This window comes from Daktulosphaira vitifoliae, unplaced genomic scaffold (genome assembly GCF_025091365.1).
Source record: "Daktulosphaira vitifoliae isolate Bord-2020 unplaced genomic scaffold, ASM2509136v1 Scaffold_4, whole genome shotgun sequence".
In the NCBI taxonomy this organism is placed as follows: Eukaryota; Metazoa; Arthropoda; class Insecta; order Hemiptera; family Phylloxeridae; genus Daktulosphaira; species Daktulosphaira vitifoliae.
The window spans coordinates 16837154-16853590 of record NW_026099575.1 but is presented as its reverse complement, the minus strand read 5'-3'; the positions used below and the strand labels follow the sequence as shown (position 1 = coordinate 16853590).

Genomic DNA, 16437 nt, shown 5'->3' with positions numbered 1-16437 from the left:
AAATCGTATCTAGTCGAAGACATTACCCTTCAAAATTGAAAAAAATTCCCTCGTTCCCCGTAAATGGGGGAAACCTCCAAAAAAATTACAAATTTAAAAATCGCTAATTTTCGACATTTTTTCAATTTTTTTTACTTAAAATTGCTATAACATTTTTAAAAATAACCGAATCAATATAATTACCTTTCATTTGGTATATTTTATTTTTATATGTGACCATTTATTTGCCCACAGGGGGGATTTAAAATGACAACTTTTTCACAAAAAATTTACTTTTTCAACTTAAATTTTGAAAGTGTTCCGGAAAGTCTGACACTTTTATATATATCTTAAATTAAAGTTAATGTAATATACTTTATTATTGTAAAAAAAAATTTCGGACTTTATCTTGTCTTCATGGTGAAAATGGCTACTGAATGCTATTATTGTATGAAAATTCTCGATTTTATTTTTTACATTTTTAACTTTATAATGCTATAACATATTGAAAAGTGTATGGATCGACATAATTTTTTTATGAGAAATAATATTTTTTAATAATCCCTTTTTCATTCGACATACTTTATTTTAATCAGGATATTAATAAGAAAATAGCAGATCATACAGCTTTTGGAATAATCCACCAATTTTTTAAAATTAAACACTATCTAAAGATTTGCATCGAAGCGTTTTTTTTTGATAGTGATTTTAATCACTGTCAGATATCATTATACTTGATCCATCTATGCCACGTCACCATTGTGCCGCGACCCCCCTGTGCTGGGTTTTTTTTACTTAAAACGCCATAACTTTTTCAAAAATGAACNGTGGGTTTTTTTACATTAATCACTTTTATATAAACAAAGATAAAAGTTGTAGTTAAATAACTTTATTGGTACATTCCTATATAGGAAAAACGTACTTTATAAGGTAAACAAGATCTCATTAATAACGCTTTTAACTTATAATCCAATAATCATTTTGCTGTAATGATTATTTTTACAATTTTTGTACTTAAAATAAATAATTGTGTAGTATGTATACCATCCCAAGCTACATACTCAATTTATAAATTAAAATGTTTTTAGCTCAATTAATACTTGTTCTAAAATTACAAAAGCAAAATATTTTTAATTATATATTACATAATTTTTATAATTAATTCTTTTCAAATTATTATTGGTTTTTATTTTTAATTATTTAAACGTATTAATTTCTAACCTACTTTTTTTCGTCCTTTAAAGTGAAAGTTTTTAATAAAAAAAAAAAATGAATTTATTACCATAACTTTTAGCTTAACTTACAAGTTTGAATTTGAAATCATGAAATAGAAAAAAATGAAATTGTTAAGATCAATATGCAGTCAGCAAATTTTATAATTACTATTTACATTTTTCTTATACCGCAGCCGATTGCACGTAGAAGATAAGGTGTCGGGACAAATTTTTTTTTTCATTTTATAGTACATGACATAAGCTTTAATTTGATATACGTTTAAAGGATGTAGTATTTCAGGAACATTTTCAAAAGTTCAGTTGAAAAAGTTGAGTTTTGTACAAAAGTTTCTATTCTAAATCCTCCTCTGTGAACAGGTTATGTGTTAAATTATCAAAAAAATGATATCAAATGAAAGGAAAATATCTAAGGTTTCAATATAAAAAAAATTAGGTTGATTTGTTAATTTTTAAAAAAGTTATGATAGTTTCAAAAAAAAAAGTGAAAAAAAATGACAAAATTTACTGATTTTAAAAATTTTAATTTTTTTGGAAATTTTCCCCATTTATGGGGAACAAGGGAAATTTTTTCAATTTTTAAGGGTAATGTCTTCAACTAGATACGATTTGTGATCTGTTGACGTATTGTTGAAAGAAATCGGTTCAGTGATAGCTGAGAAAAAGTGGCAACAGGCATAAAAAAAAACACATAATGGTAAAATTATTACCTTCTCAGCTTCGCATCGAAGCTAAAATTATAGTGAAATGATTATTGCTTTAAAAGTTATGAATTGTTAGTTAGATTTGATTTACTTTTTATATAGTAGCGATTATTTCCCAGCGAATGACTTATAAATTTTACGTTTTATTTTACAATAATTGTACTCTTAACAGCAATTATTGCTATTTAATCCAATTAATTAAATTTAGTTATAAAAAATGTACATTTTTAAGTATATAATTAACCTACTTCTTTGCAATTTTTTTCATTTTCAGTCTTTTCCTTGTCCAATTCTTCAATGCGCCTTTCGGCCTTTTTCAATTTAAAGGCTAAAATACGGCAATTTTTTGAAAGTTGGTCATAATCTCGTCTAAGCATTAAAAATTCGTTATCTTGTTCTTCTCTAAAAAGAGCAATGAAATTATATTTATTTACAAAATTAGATATTAAAATAAATTACCCCATATAATAATCACGTATTTAATTGGATTTGTGTAATATAGATGTATTTTTTTATGAAATAAAATTACTGATATGTGAATCACACATCTAATCAAAACTCTACATAATTATTAAGTTTATTATCAAACATTTGTTCGTTAAATTATGAGTAATTTTTTTTATAAAAATGTATAGATTAAAATTGAATTTATTTTTATAAATCATTATAAATATAAAGTTTGTTGTAAGAAAATTTTTTCTTAAAGATATATTTTAGAGGTAACTTTTAAAAGTTATATGGAGAATGACCTAAAAAAATGTTAACTCGTCGTTAATCAGTTTTGTATGATTATTTTATTGAGATAGAAGCATTTGATTATTTATAAAAGGTGAGAAGTAGGTTAGTGTTTATGACGCTCTATTTTTACCATAACAAATATATTAAAAGAATTCTCTTACGTTGCGCACCTCGCTGACCTTTAACTAAAAATTAAGAAAAATTAAAGAGTATTAATACAATACTGGTTATTGACCTGTCAAAAAATATTATCTAGAACATTTTCTATTAATTAGTAAAAATAATAGTATCTAAATTCCCATTTAGTTTTCAACAGTTACTTCTAAAATCTACCCTTAGAAATAATTTTTTCTCAATAAACTTTATATTTAAAATGGTTGGTAAAAATGAAAAACATTTTAGTCTATACATTTTCATGAAAAATTGTTAGGTCGTATGCTTAATAAATCACCCTGTATGATCAAATCACATAATATGATTTTATTATAATTTTATTTTTGCACATATTTATGACTATAATTTTTTATTTTACCTATACTTATCTCTTATTTCTTGTTCCACATTGGACAATTCTTTAGTCAGATCATTGTTTTCTTCGGTTAACTCTTCGATTTTAGTTTCAGCTGCTATTAGTTTATTACAAATGGTTTGTAAATTCGATGATTCCAGTTTATTATTCTTGTGTTTTTGCAATTCAATTTCCAACTGACTTATACGATGTGTTAAAGATCTTTTATCGTCATTGAGCGTTTCACAGTTAATTTTAAGCTCATTTACCTTTTCTTGATATTTCAATAGCTAAACAGTAAAGTTACTTTAATAAAATTAGATTTAATTATTTTGATATTGTTATTTTAAATTTCCTAACAAATATAAAATTATTGATGAAATGTCTTAATAACCCAACACGTGTTGGTAAAATCCAAAAAATTATTTCCCGTTTTTTTACAAAAAATTACTTCAGAAGCAGTTGTGCGTGATGTTGGTGTTGTATCCAATGAGGCTAGTCTTCTTAACAGTACATCGCTTTTATCGCGTTCAGCTTTTTCGCATTTTTCTTTCATAATTTTTAGCTCAGTTTTTAAACTTAAGACTTGGTCCTGTTATTTTTATAAGTAAAAACATTAATTATAAGCAACTGAAGTTATTTAAATAATTTAGTGGTAATATAATTTTAATTATATTGCAGTTAAGTAACCTGTATTACTTNTTTAAATAATTTAGTGGTAATATAATTTTAATTATATTGCAGTTAAGTAACCTGTATAGCTTTCTCTGATTGAAATCTTGGATTCTTTAAAATTTATAGTATGTAATGAATTTGAAAAGAAAAAATACGTACACCTAATCAGGTGTCTCAAAGTTCAAAATATGGAGGGTATAAACTTTATTTTTGCTGATTGAATAATTTTTTTTTAATTATTAATATAATTAACGACTAAAACGTTTTAATTTGGTTTAATTGTGTGGCGTGACACCTTCTACAGTCCCCTTTCGGACGGTCCTGCATCTAATTGAGTGAACAATTACGAAGTCTTTAGATTACTTTATAATTTTTGTGTTTAACTTTTAAATTAAATCATATCCTTGACAGGGACATTTTATTTCATACCTCATATAAAAATATCTAAAGTTTTACGTTTGAGAATTCAAAATTCAATTAGTCAATATTTATACATAAAATAAAAATCAATAATTAAAGTATTAATTGTAAAGTAAGAAACTTCATACTCATTCTTCTAAAATGTTTAGATATTGAATAATTATAATATATTTTTGATTACAACATAATAATGTAGATATTTTTAAAACTACATACGTGTAAATCTTCATCATTTATGACAGTAGCAAAAGTATCATTAGTGGCATCGGAATCAGCCAAACTTATTACGTCGTCATTTTGATCGCACTTACTGTCTGATAAGTTGATGTTCTAAAAAAATGAATGTGAGTATAACCTACGAGATTTTAAAATTTCCTAATTGAATATTAACATTGTTATGATGATATTAACATGCACCGGAGTAATAATGTCGATATCCCCGTTGTAACTATTCCTTAGGTTTAATTTTGAAGTTGTATCAAATGTTAGTATATTTGTTTTTCTTCCAATTTTGTAATCCGTGTTGGTAAAATTATCAAAATTGTCTACAGATTAAAAAAATGAATTTTAGACTTTGTTGGATCATTTAACATGTTTGTAAGTTTACCAAATTTAGAATTAGCAGTAGATGAAAGTTTAGATAGATCTGGCGTAGAAGTCCATGATGAAGATTTTCGATTCGGTCCACAGCTCTTGTTTATTTTTACCTGTTCATCACGACTACTAGTATTAGGTAATTCGTACCATTTTGAGTCAATCTTTTGGTCTGATAATCTAAAAATAAAATTAATAGAAAAATCTTTCCAGATTTTATCCATAAATGATAAATTTAATTTACATACTCATTAGTCAATACAGGGCTTGATAACGTCACATCATCCTTTCTAAGTGATGGTTTTCCGTTATCTTTATTCCTATTGGTATGGTCTTTATAGTCTCTAAAAAATTTAAGGATTGGTTGAAAATAAGAATTACAGTAACACACAAATAAAATTAATAATAATTATAATCTTTGGCATCAGGTAGGGGGAAAATTAGCCTTTAGTTTACAATTTAGTCTCTAAAAAAATATCTGCTTTAATTTGATGTATTAATTGTCTCTATGCTACTAACTAGTTTTTTAGAGTATATGATCTTCCGAGACGTGTTTTAATGTGCAGAAATAAGTACTTAGGACTAGACATTAAAAAATAGTAGTTTTAGTCCTTGGATTAAAATATGAACTATATTTAACATACAAAATTATTGAAAATTTTTATATATTTACTATCCAATCTTAACAAAATAATTTATTGTAATTTAGTGTATAAAAATAATTATTGTATGTTTTTTTATATTTTGTGATTGTTATATTTAAAATACTATTACATTAGTAGTTTTAGTATAATTAATTATAAGTACCATGTGAAATTATAACCATCGAAGATCGTATTAGTTATAAAATGATATTACAATTACCTATTAACTTATTAAGGACTTGATCAATTTAATATAAATGAAAGCTAATCAATATCAAATAATATATTCTACACGAGAGTTATATTTTATTTGGTCACATTGTTTATCAATCTCAAATTTATAGGTATGAAAAATAACTATAGTGAAATTATTGATTCACCTGTAACATCGTTTACATCTTGTTGGCCAGCGAACTTGTGGATGAAATCCAAGAGGACACAGAGGATCGCCTTTGATAGATGGCTTCACGTGTTGCATGATTATATTCAATTGATCAAGTGTAATGAAAAATATAATTTAGACATTTATAGTCATTATGTGCACGATATTATTTTGGTGCTATTATTAGAAATTCCCGTGTTCACTTTTAGCAGTACTACATTTCATATGCATCCAATTGCTACTGTGACTTCTGGGTAGGCCATTTCGATACGAATAATAATAAAATACACTTATATTCAACTAGAGGAAGATTCGGCGTTTGTGGGACACTGCCTGGGATTTTGCCCCGCCCACAGACTGCCTCACTCGGTATAAATAAACTATTCCTCGCTTAACATATTGTCGTTTATCCATACGTACATATTGGACTACGAAATACGAAAGCAAAAATAATGTCTATGTGTAAAAGAATATATACATAAAAATGTGTTAAAACATAAAAGTCAAAGATAAAATTGTAGAAATAACTAATTGCATAAATTATGAGTCTTATAGAAAAAATATAGTAATCCAACAATACTTTTTGTTTTTAAAGATTTGGTAAATCAAATATACAATAGTTATACTTGATTTTTTTATTCAATTATACTTAATTATACTTCAAATTTATGATACTTTTGTATAATTGAATAAAGTTTATCATAATATAAACTAGAAACTTTAGATAGGAAATATTTTTTATGTAAATATACAAGTTACATCTGGAAAAATTAACTTAAATATAATATAAAAAAAAACATACACATACTAAACTCTTGTGTAAAGAAATATATATTGTTTATCTTTTCCAAGAAATATTGTCTTTTTATACTAACGGTAATTTCCAATGTAACAACACTGAAAATATACTAACAAATCAATATTTAAAACTTATGAAGGTTTTTAGTTATTATTAAATATTTTAGGTAAATAAAAAAAAGCAAAGTATAACAATATTAATCATTTATTATTTAACAATAAATAAAGTAGACACAGTATAAAATTAATAAATGGTGAAAACATGATTGCATAAATAAGGTTAAGTAATTGGATGAAGTTTTAATTTGAATATATTAACTATAAAAAATAATTTTGTAAAAAAATGCTTATTTAATAAAAAAAAATACATATAGAAATAACATATTGCACTATGTGGTTTTATGAATTATGTTTTTTTTTTTTTAATGTTATGAATTTTTAAACATAAATATACTATCTTTCGACAAGTATTATTATAACTGTTTCATTTTATCAATTGGTAATTAACATTATATACAAATTCAATAAATCATGAATAATAAAATATTTTTCAGGTTTTTTTTTACAAATCACACATTAAATAATTATATAGAACAAATTATATTACCTTAAAATTTTTTATAATTGTTTAGAAAAATAAAAATAAATTATTTAAGGATATTTTATTTAACAAATTACAAAATTAAATTCATAACTAATATTAATCACATTAAAATTGGAAATATAAAGATTATGTTGTTCTCCTTTGCCACATTGCATAGAAAATTAATCACTACATTAATTAATGTTTAGATATAATAAAGAATATAAACTGTAAACAGATTTCACGGGGGACTTAATATTATATTATATAAAATAATAACAAACAAAATCAGTACCAAAACTTAAAAATCTAAATATGCTAGCAATACTTATGTAACAGTTACATATTCAAAAAATCTAATATGCAGTTAACATAGACACAGGTAACAATAATATAATGAAATAATAATTTCACTATTTTTGTTTAATATACACAATATACTATAAATTATTATAATTTAAGTTTGATTGCAACAAAATTGGTTAATTGCCAATTTTTTTTTTAAGAAGAGGTCGATGGATTAAAAGTTTGGAACAGAAGTATATTGATTAATTAAAATTTTTCTGTAATTATAATATATAGAATTTTATAATTAAAAACAAAAAAATTGTTTTTTTATTAATTTATTTAGGTCAAGAAGGATGTGAAGTAAAAGTGACATCTAATCGTTTTTCTAATGAATTTTTATACTCCCAGCTTTCACCATTTTGAATAAACCACTAAAACAAAACAAATAAAATGTTAGTGTAAATTATACATAATAAATAGGTTAATTAAAAATAACTTTATAATTATACGAGTCTATTTTAGGTATTATTTAGATAAATAATAATCCAAATAAATATACTATAAAAAATCAATATACAAACTTTTGGAATCCAAGGTTCACCTCTTTCTCTTCTCAATTCTGCTTCATTTCTTTGTTTTTGTTCTATTTCAGCTTTAGCTTGACTAGCCTTATCAACATTATCAATTCTTAAAACAAAAAAATTAATTAAAAATTTAAATTATAACTATTTATTAAAAAATATAGAAATACTTCAAAATTAAAATAAATTTCAATAATTTTTAAATGACACTCATTCCTAATAAATCATTACAGTCAAAGTTCAAAGTGTACAGTGATTATTAAATTTAGGACTTTAGTTAAACTGTTAACTTAAATACTTTTATTTAAAAGTGAATAAAATAATATAAATTATTAATACTTTAATTTGTTTGTGAATATTTAAGATAAGTAATTAACAGATAAAAGACTATATAAGTCATTATGGAAAGTAATCATTGGAAACATAAAGAAAATATTTATATAACAAAAAATAGATTAATAATAAAAAATAAATATGTTGAATGAGCTTAAATTTTGTTATTACCTATGTCAATTGTGATGACATAAAAAAAAAAAAAAAGAAAGTATTATTATCAACTTGAGGTAAATTTGCTTAATTTGCTTTTTTTATTAAAGAGAGAGTGTCATTCCATTAAACCTCCCATAGGACTGCTACAAATCATAAGTTTAATGACAAGATGAATAATAAATTCAAATGTCGATATTATTTTAAATCAATTAATTGGGAGTTTCATTTTTAAATTAGTTAAGGTAATGCTATCATTTTTAGAACTTACTTAAGTCCTAATGTTACTTCTTTCCAAATTACTCTTGACTCATTAGGGTCTTGTTCAGAAACCTTACGTACTCTTTTTTTAGTTACTTCAATAGCTTTTGTATCTACAAATGTTTCTATTCTCTAAAAATAGATAAATAATGATTAAAATTATAAAAAAAGAAAAAAAATTATAGATAATATTTTTGTTGTTTTAAATTCTATTAATATTAATATGTGGAATATAATATTAACTCTAATATGTGGAAATCATTTTTTTTGTTGTATGAATTCATTTATAGATGCTGTTTCAAAAATAGTTTTATCTGTACTCAAATTTTTATTACTAATAAAAATATTAAATAAGTATTTATTCTATAAATGCGTTTAATAATTACCCCATCTGTATATTTAGCTTCCATCGAGCCATTCCATTCACCATTAATAGATACAAATGCTTTTTTTGCTTTTGGTGCAAAAACTTCAGCTGTAATACGATGTTTCTTTCCACCATAAAATGGTTTTGTTAGAAATTCAATATTACAATGATAGCCAGTTTGTGGACAAGTTATTGTTACAGAACCTCCTAATTCTATCCACGGCACAGTTAAAATCGATCTAAAAATAATATTAATATTTAGTATTTTAAATCTGGCTTAAATTATAAATATTAAATCATTAATACCTTCCATATCCGCTAGGAAATGTTGATATGTATTCTTCTTTGTGTTTTAAAAGCCTTACGATACCCTGTCCAACATTATGCACAGCAACAGATAAACCAAGAAATTTGGATTTGGTCCAAACATTAGCACAAAGAGACACTTCTTTTCCTTTATGTTCTGCATAAAAAGCAGATACTGAAATTTTAAAGACATTAGATTATAACATTTCATATAGGAAAACCGTTTTGCAACATACTAGGAGGATGGTGTGATACTTGTTCAGCTAAGAATATTAATTGATTTCCGTCTGTCCAAGGTAATGGATTTTCTTCATCATTACTTATTACATCTGAATTTGTTTGTAATGTTGTCTCATTTGACTGTTTGGAATTTACTTTATTAATTTCAGGAACATCCCAATGGCAACGAAAAACTTCACCAAGTATAGGGTTATATGGTTTTTTGGCTATAGAAGAATTTCGTCCAGCATGATAAGAAGACAAATACCATCGCACTATTTGAAGCATTCTTTCTTCAGGTGTATTTAAATCATTAGCTCTAATCAAAAAATTAAATACAATATAATTTAAGATTTTAAGTTAGAAAATAAAATAGAGATATTTTATTTTGATACTCTGCATAAATAAATCGTCAAAACCATGAAAAAAGAAAAAATTTAGCCTAAGTGATTTTATTTTTAAATACATCAAAAAATTAAAAAACCTTAAATGTAATTTTATAAAATGGTAATCATAGATTGTTTTTTAGTTAAATTAAAATTTGTATTCATTTAATTTGCTTTTTAAACTTAAATTATTGTTATAAAAAATAAAATGTTTATTTGACTATTTCTTGCATAAAGGCATTAATATATATTATTTTATAAATAATTTTGCTATTAACTTACTTAAGGAATAAATCAGGATGAGCTAAATAATCAGCATACATTTCTAATAATGAACGTCTTTCTAGTATAAAAGTCGGTAAAGCTACTTTAGTTAGATCCATACCAATCTTCACTTGAGATATTAAATGAGTAACTACTGATCCTTGCATAGTTACTAAAAAATGTTTATTATTAAATATAATTTTTTTTTAAATAAAATGATTGTAGTAAAATATATATATATTTCTTTATTATTATTTAATATTTTCTTTTATAAACTACTATTTGTTACAACGAACAGGTAAACTTGACTGAACAGATTCAAACCCAATACTAACACATTGTTACTTGACATGTTTATGATAAAACGGGTCACTTTATTCATTTTCTCACATAATAAAACAATCATAAATTAAAAGGAGACTATTGTTTTATTTTTGTTAGTATTATAATAATTATTATATAATTATATAAGAATAATTATATTATATATAAAAGAAGTTGCCGACCCCAAGTAGTTGGGATTAAGGCAAAGAAGTAGATATTTAAGTAATAAATATAAAAAAAGTTATATGTGTCTCTTAAAAAGTTGAGAAAAATGCACATGTATTCTTTTAAACAAAATAACATTAAATTTTACTATTAATAATGATATCTAACCATCTGATTCTTCTTGATCTTCATAAATTGCTAAAAAAAAAAAAAAATGTTTTAACTTAATATTATAAATTTTTTTTTTCTATAATAAAACTTACAATCATAATCTATAGAACCATCAGGATAAGTAGGTAATACATTTTCTTTAGTATTATTCCTGTTTTTTGAAAAAATTGAAGACTTTTGGTCAGTAGTATCTAATGGCATTTCACTTAAAGCAGATGTACCTGGAATAACTTCATTAGATTTTTCTAATGTTACATCATTTCCACTAAAAAAATATTTTTTATTAGTATATCACACAGTACTAAAAATTTATTTTCATAATACACATTAAATTTATTAAAGATATGAGATCCTTATTCTTAAACCACAATTAAGATAAAAGAGTTTCAAGTAGTAATTAAAATGAGATATTTTCTAAATTCATAAGAAAATTTTTTATCAGGTAATAGTAAAATGATTTAACTTGTATAAGTCTACACATTTAAAAAGTTTTTATAGCTAACAATTTAATTGGCGACAACAATTTTTAATCAGGATTATAAATGTTATTATAATGAAGGCATAAAAATATTCACTAAGATGAATATTAAACAAAGCTAATAAAAAAAAAAAAACAAAATGTACCGTAGGGCATAATTGTATAATTGACTATAAATTATAAAGCTGTATTAATATAAAAAATGTGTTCGAGGGAATAAAATATGAGTTATTGTATTTTTTATAATTTAAAAGAATTTAATTTTGTTAATATTAGCATTTATTTTAGGTTAGACAGTTTCTTTAAAAAAATGGATCAACAATTAGTTTCATTTTAAATAAATATCTAATAAATTACCTTTATTAAAATTATCTAAGTAAAAAAAAATATGAACTATACACTACATTTTCTACTTAAACTCATTAAAGTATATAAAAATGTTAAATATTAGAAGAAAAAAAAATTAATTCATTTCAATAATGTTATTTATGTAATATTTGAACAAAAGGTAATAATATTTTAATTAATAATTAAGTACTATAAGTACATCACATTAAATACTAATATTGATAATACTTGAATAAACAATGCCACGTAAAAATAATAATTAACTCAAATCATGATAACATAGACATATTAGATATATCAAAAAAAGTAAAAATAAAATGTATTTCTTGTTATTAAATATTCAAAGTGAAATATTAATATTTATACATAAATAAAAATAATGTTTAGGTTATTTTTTTTAAAATAAAAAACAAAATGAATGGATATTATATTATATATGGTATAATTTCATGATTTTCTGATTATGGCTTCTTAATAAATATAATAAAACACCTTAATGTCTAATAACAGAAAATATGTTAATTGTTTAAAACCTTTGGTTTTGACTCATATCGACTGATTTTATAATTTCTGGACTTCCAGTTGGGGTATTAGCCCAATTCCACAACCGGGAGATCATTTGGATACTTTTTTTTTGTTAACCAATAAACCAGTAAAAATTTCAGTTCATTTCTTTAAGTTTTTCGTAATAATTTTAAGAAGAATTTCAATGTAGTATAATCACTTTATTTATAATCGATTATTTAATTCTATCAATAGAAACAAATCTAAAATATGAGCTGAGAGAACAATAAAAACTCGATTATGACCTGATAACAATTCATTGCTAATCAGCTGATTTGATAATGTTCGTTAACCTTAACCAAAGTTCAAAATTAGTGTAGTTTCCTTAGGACTAAAGTATAGTAATCATGTGTTCATGCAGAAAAATATCTTGTGCGAACACGTTTAGAATAAAATATAACAGTAAAATTAAGCATTTCATAAAAATAAGCAACGCAAGAATTCAAAATATCAAATCTTTGATGCTTTGTACAAACGACATTAGTAAAATTTAGTCACTTTTTACTTTAAACATTAAAAAATTCAGAAAAATATCTAGATTTGTTTGGTCTTAGAATCTTTAGTCGTAATATTTGTAGTTATCTCATAAATACAATGAAATTTTAGTAGTATCTTCTAATGGCTGAATTATCTTTTGGTACAATAAATATAAGTCCTCTCGTGACATTGTTCATAAAACAAATATAAATATTTTCTATTATATATTTTGGCTTCAGTTAACATAGAAATAAACTCTTTTTAGAGGTGAAATGCATAAAAAAAGTATTGATGAACCTGCATCAAGAGTTATTTATGAAAGAGTTTCATAAATTAAAACTTACTTTTAAAAAACCTAGCATTGCACATGTGATGTGATGTACTACACATGCAGATACAAGTTACAAGAGGAACGTACAATAAAGAAAGCTGCTGACTCAAGTAAAATTAATGGATAAAGAAATTTCAATAAATAATCTTACACAAAAATGTTAGTCTTATGATCTGAAACAATGTCTAACAATACCTTTATAACAATCTTCAGTTATATTATATAAAAGGCAGTTGTGGTCATTCAAACAATTTTTTTTTAAATCATGGATTTTTGATGAGCTGCCTCACAAGAAAAATTAAATTTCTATCATCATCCTTTATACTTAGAACTTGTATCAACTTCAGATTTTCAAATGGCAACCCCATATTATTTTTATATATTTTTGTTTGTCAAAAAAAATGTTTAGCAAAAAGTAAAATATGATGAATTTTAAACAAGATACGCTATTTTAAAATTTACAATATTTGATGAAAAAATTCAGTAGTTTTTCTAACACAGTCACATTATTATTTTATGTTGCGATAAGAGGTACCGGTTTACTGTGTCAACGTACATAGTCAGAATAACTAAGGTAAGCTTGATATGCTAATTTAGAAAAATAGTAGCGTAAATTGATTTAGGACCTATAACATTTGAGCCAATTATAATTTTTTCTTAATAAACCATAAACTTTAGAGAGCTGTAGAGCGCTTAATATTAAATAGAATTAAATATTTTTTACAAAACATTTTTTTTATTAAAATAAATCTAATGGTGTAAAAAAAAATAGGGCTGTAATTTGAAAACATGAAGTTGATACAAGTTCTAAGTATAAAGGATGATGATAGAAATTTAATTTTTCTTGTGAAACAGCTCATTAAAGATTCATAATGATTTAAAAAAAAAAAATTGTTTATAACAGTTGTATTTTTAAAGACATTATGTGAGACATAGTTAGCTGATCATCTTTTATATGCAATGTGTATAAAAACTATGGAAAATTATCAAACATACATTTTTAATTACTGGGCATACATTAATGAGATGTTGCTGTAGACCACTTCATGATAGAAAAAGAAAATTTCCTAGTTTACATCTTCTCAATTGGTATCAACTTGTAAGAAAAACAGGAAAGACAAATAAGTTTTAAATTATAGAAATTACTTAATATTTATTGATTTTAACTTTATTGATTTTGCTAGTTTATTAAAAAGTTGTTTAATAAGACAAAAGTTAACTACTGAACGAGATAAATTAAAATGACAAGAGGTTTCTTAATTGTAATATAGAAAATCTGAAAGAAGTGTTTTAAATTATAAAATTACCCTTGGAGATAATTAGCAGTTTAAAAAGTTCAGTTTTCTTCATAGAAGAGCAAAAGGTTATTAAATGTTAATTTTAAGTGTGATATCACCAATATTGAAAAAATAAAAGATTCAATAGATTCATTACCTCTAAATTCGATAACCATTCATAAATTTTATAAGAAACTGTAATCTACAAAAGATCTTCATGATAACTATATAAATATCATAGAAGTTGCCATTGATGAATAATAAACATATTGAAAATATTTTCCATTTGTATTATAAAATTTAAATACTTTTTTTGTAAAACTCAATACAACTCTAATTCTAAGAAACTGTTTTATTTTATTTTCATTACTAAGGAATTTTATTTTATTTTTGCTAAGATATTATTCATTTTAAATTGTGTTGTTTCTTTATATTCAAATGTTCTACCAATAAATTTTAGAAAAATGTTTAAATACACTGTATATTGATTGCTCAGTTTTTTTTATAAATATCTAATTGGTTTTAATGGCACCTTGTATTTCAGCTATTACTGTGTTATTAATAATAAGTTTTAATTGTCAATAATAAGCCTTAGGTCATGATAACAATCATGTTTTATTGTCTAAAGACATTCAAAATTGATTAATTTTATGATTATGTCATTGATAACTTAACAAATACATAAAAAGTCAGGAAATTATCATTACTAACTATATAAAGTAATGTATAAATGCACACACTATTTGAAAAAAATTCCTAAACTTTAAATTGGCTCTCTCGAAAACCTGTTATTTTTTTTTAATGTCATTTATACCAGGCATAAAAGAAAAATTACATAGTTGTTATGTAATTATTACATAAGAAAAAAAATCTAATGCATATAACTTTTATGTTAAGTAATAAAAAAATTGATTAAAAAAATATATATTAAACGCCTAATTAAAAGATTTGTAAAAGAAGTATAATTTTGAAATTGAATAATCTGAAATGAATAAATTCACTACTATAATTTAAATTAAACTTTTATACATAAATTACCTAATATTCAATCTATTTTTGTATTTACGGCGCATCGCAGGTACAGGTTCAACTTCATTTGTTTTAGACCATTCCTCTTCATCTTCATAAGCATCATAAAAATCATCTTCTGATGAAGAGTAAGAAACTTCTGGAACATCTAACAATAAATTAGTCATAATAAAATGTTTTATACCAATAAACTATAAGGTGATGGTAAAATTTTGTCTTATGAATTATTTTATTCATTTTATTACCACTTTCTAAAGGTTGAGAATCTCTTCTTGAATGTTCTTCACACTCGGTGCCATATTCTATACTTCCTAAATAAACAGGAAACACAATATTAATATAATAATTTATATGTATATAAATATTAATGAATGGAAACAAATATACAAACTTATACCTTCTAAACTTGGAAAATCATAGTCAGTTGACACAGAAGTAGTTCTATATGCACCATTAGGAGGGAATGCTGTGTTCTTAAAAAAAAAGTTTTAAGCAACTTAAAAAAATTTTTTTGACATGGATTTGCTTGGCATAAATAATCATAAAAAATTATAATTTAGAAAACTTTTAACAAACACATTAGACATTATCAAAAAAAAAAAAAAAAGATTAATTTTATAGAATTATACATTATTTATTTTCACTCATTGTTATAACCTACTTGAGGCAAGTGCTTCACCAATATTTGAATACTAATACCTTTATTGCATACAAGTTTTTTTATTTGTTCTACTAAATCCATTTTCAATAATACATCTTAAATTAATATTAATGTATTTGACTACCTAATATTAACGACAAATGATGATGATATTTTATTATATGATATTAACAATGATGTTTTGATGAAAAACAATC

At 23.6% G+C, this 16437-nt stretch overlaps 2 protein-coding genes across 12 annotated transcripts in view; both read right to left on the bottom strand.

Moving 5' to 3' along the window:
• LOC126905845 (GRIP and coiled-coil domain-containing protein 2-like) overlaps positions 1-6159 on the bottom strand; it is a 27627-nt gene extending 21468 nt beyond the window's left edge. For 4 of the 6 annotated variants that reach the window (XM_050685940.1, XM_050685939.1, XM_050685942.1 and 1 more), the window contains exons 1-8: positions 5875-6159; positions 5099-5194; positions 4864-5030; positions 4668-4801; positions 4473-4586; positions 3613-3753; positions 3186-3451; positions 2164-2317 (exon numbers count right to left, since the gene is read on the bottom strand). In XM_050685940.1, coding sequence (XP_050541897.1) covers positions 2164-2317; positions 3186-3451; positions 3613-3753; positions 4473-4586; positions 4668-4801; positions 4864-5030; positions 5099-5194; positions 5875-5972 — 1170 coding nt within the window. In that variant the 5' untranslated portion in view covers positions 5973-6159. Of the gene's footprint in view, positions 1-2163; positions 2318-3185; positions 3452-3612; positions 3754-4472; positions 4587-4647; positions 4802-4863; positions 5031-5098; positions 5195-5874 lie in introns of those variants that run through there. The other 2 variants (XM_050685941.1, XM_050685945.1) reach the window with 2 other exon arrangements.
• Positions 6160-6863: 704 nt separating this feature from the next.
• Positions 6864-16437, bottom strand: part of LOC126906220 (oxysterol-binding protein-related protein 9) — a 35469-nt gene continuing 25895 nt past the window's right edge. For 5 of the 6 annotated variants that reach the window (XM_050686601.1, XM_050686602.1, XM_050686603.1 and 2 more), the window contains 12 exons: positions 15977-16052; positions 15825-15890; positions 15589-15727; positions 11168-11340; positions 11073-11102; positions 10434-10587; positions 9783-10084; positions 9547-9721; positions 9260-9479; positions 8884-9005; positions 8127-8232; positions 6864-7976 (listed from right to left, as the gene is read on the bottom strand). In XM_050686601.1, the coding sequence (XP_050542558.1) occupies positions 7890-7976; positions 8127-8232; positions 8884-9005; positions 9260-9479; positions 9547-9721; positions 9783-10084; positions 10434-10587; positions 11073-11102; positions 11168-11340; positions 15589-15727; positions 15825-15890; positions 15977-16052 (1650 nt within the window). In that variant the 3' untranslated portion in view covers positions 6864-7889. Of the gene's footprint in view, positions 7977-8126; positions 8233-8879; positions 9006-9259; positions 9480-9546; positions 9722-9782; positions 10085-10433; positions 10588-11072; positions 11103-11167; positions 11341-15588; positions 15728-15824; positions 15891-15976; positions 16053-16437 lie in introns of those variants that run through there. The other variant, XM_050686605.1, reaches the window with a different exon arrangement.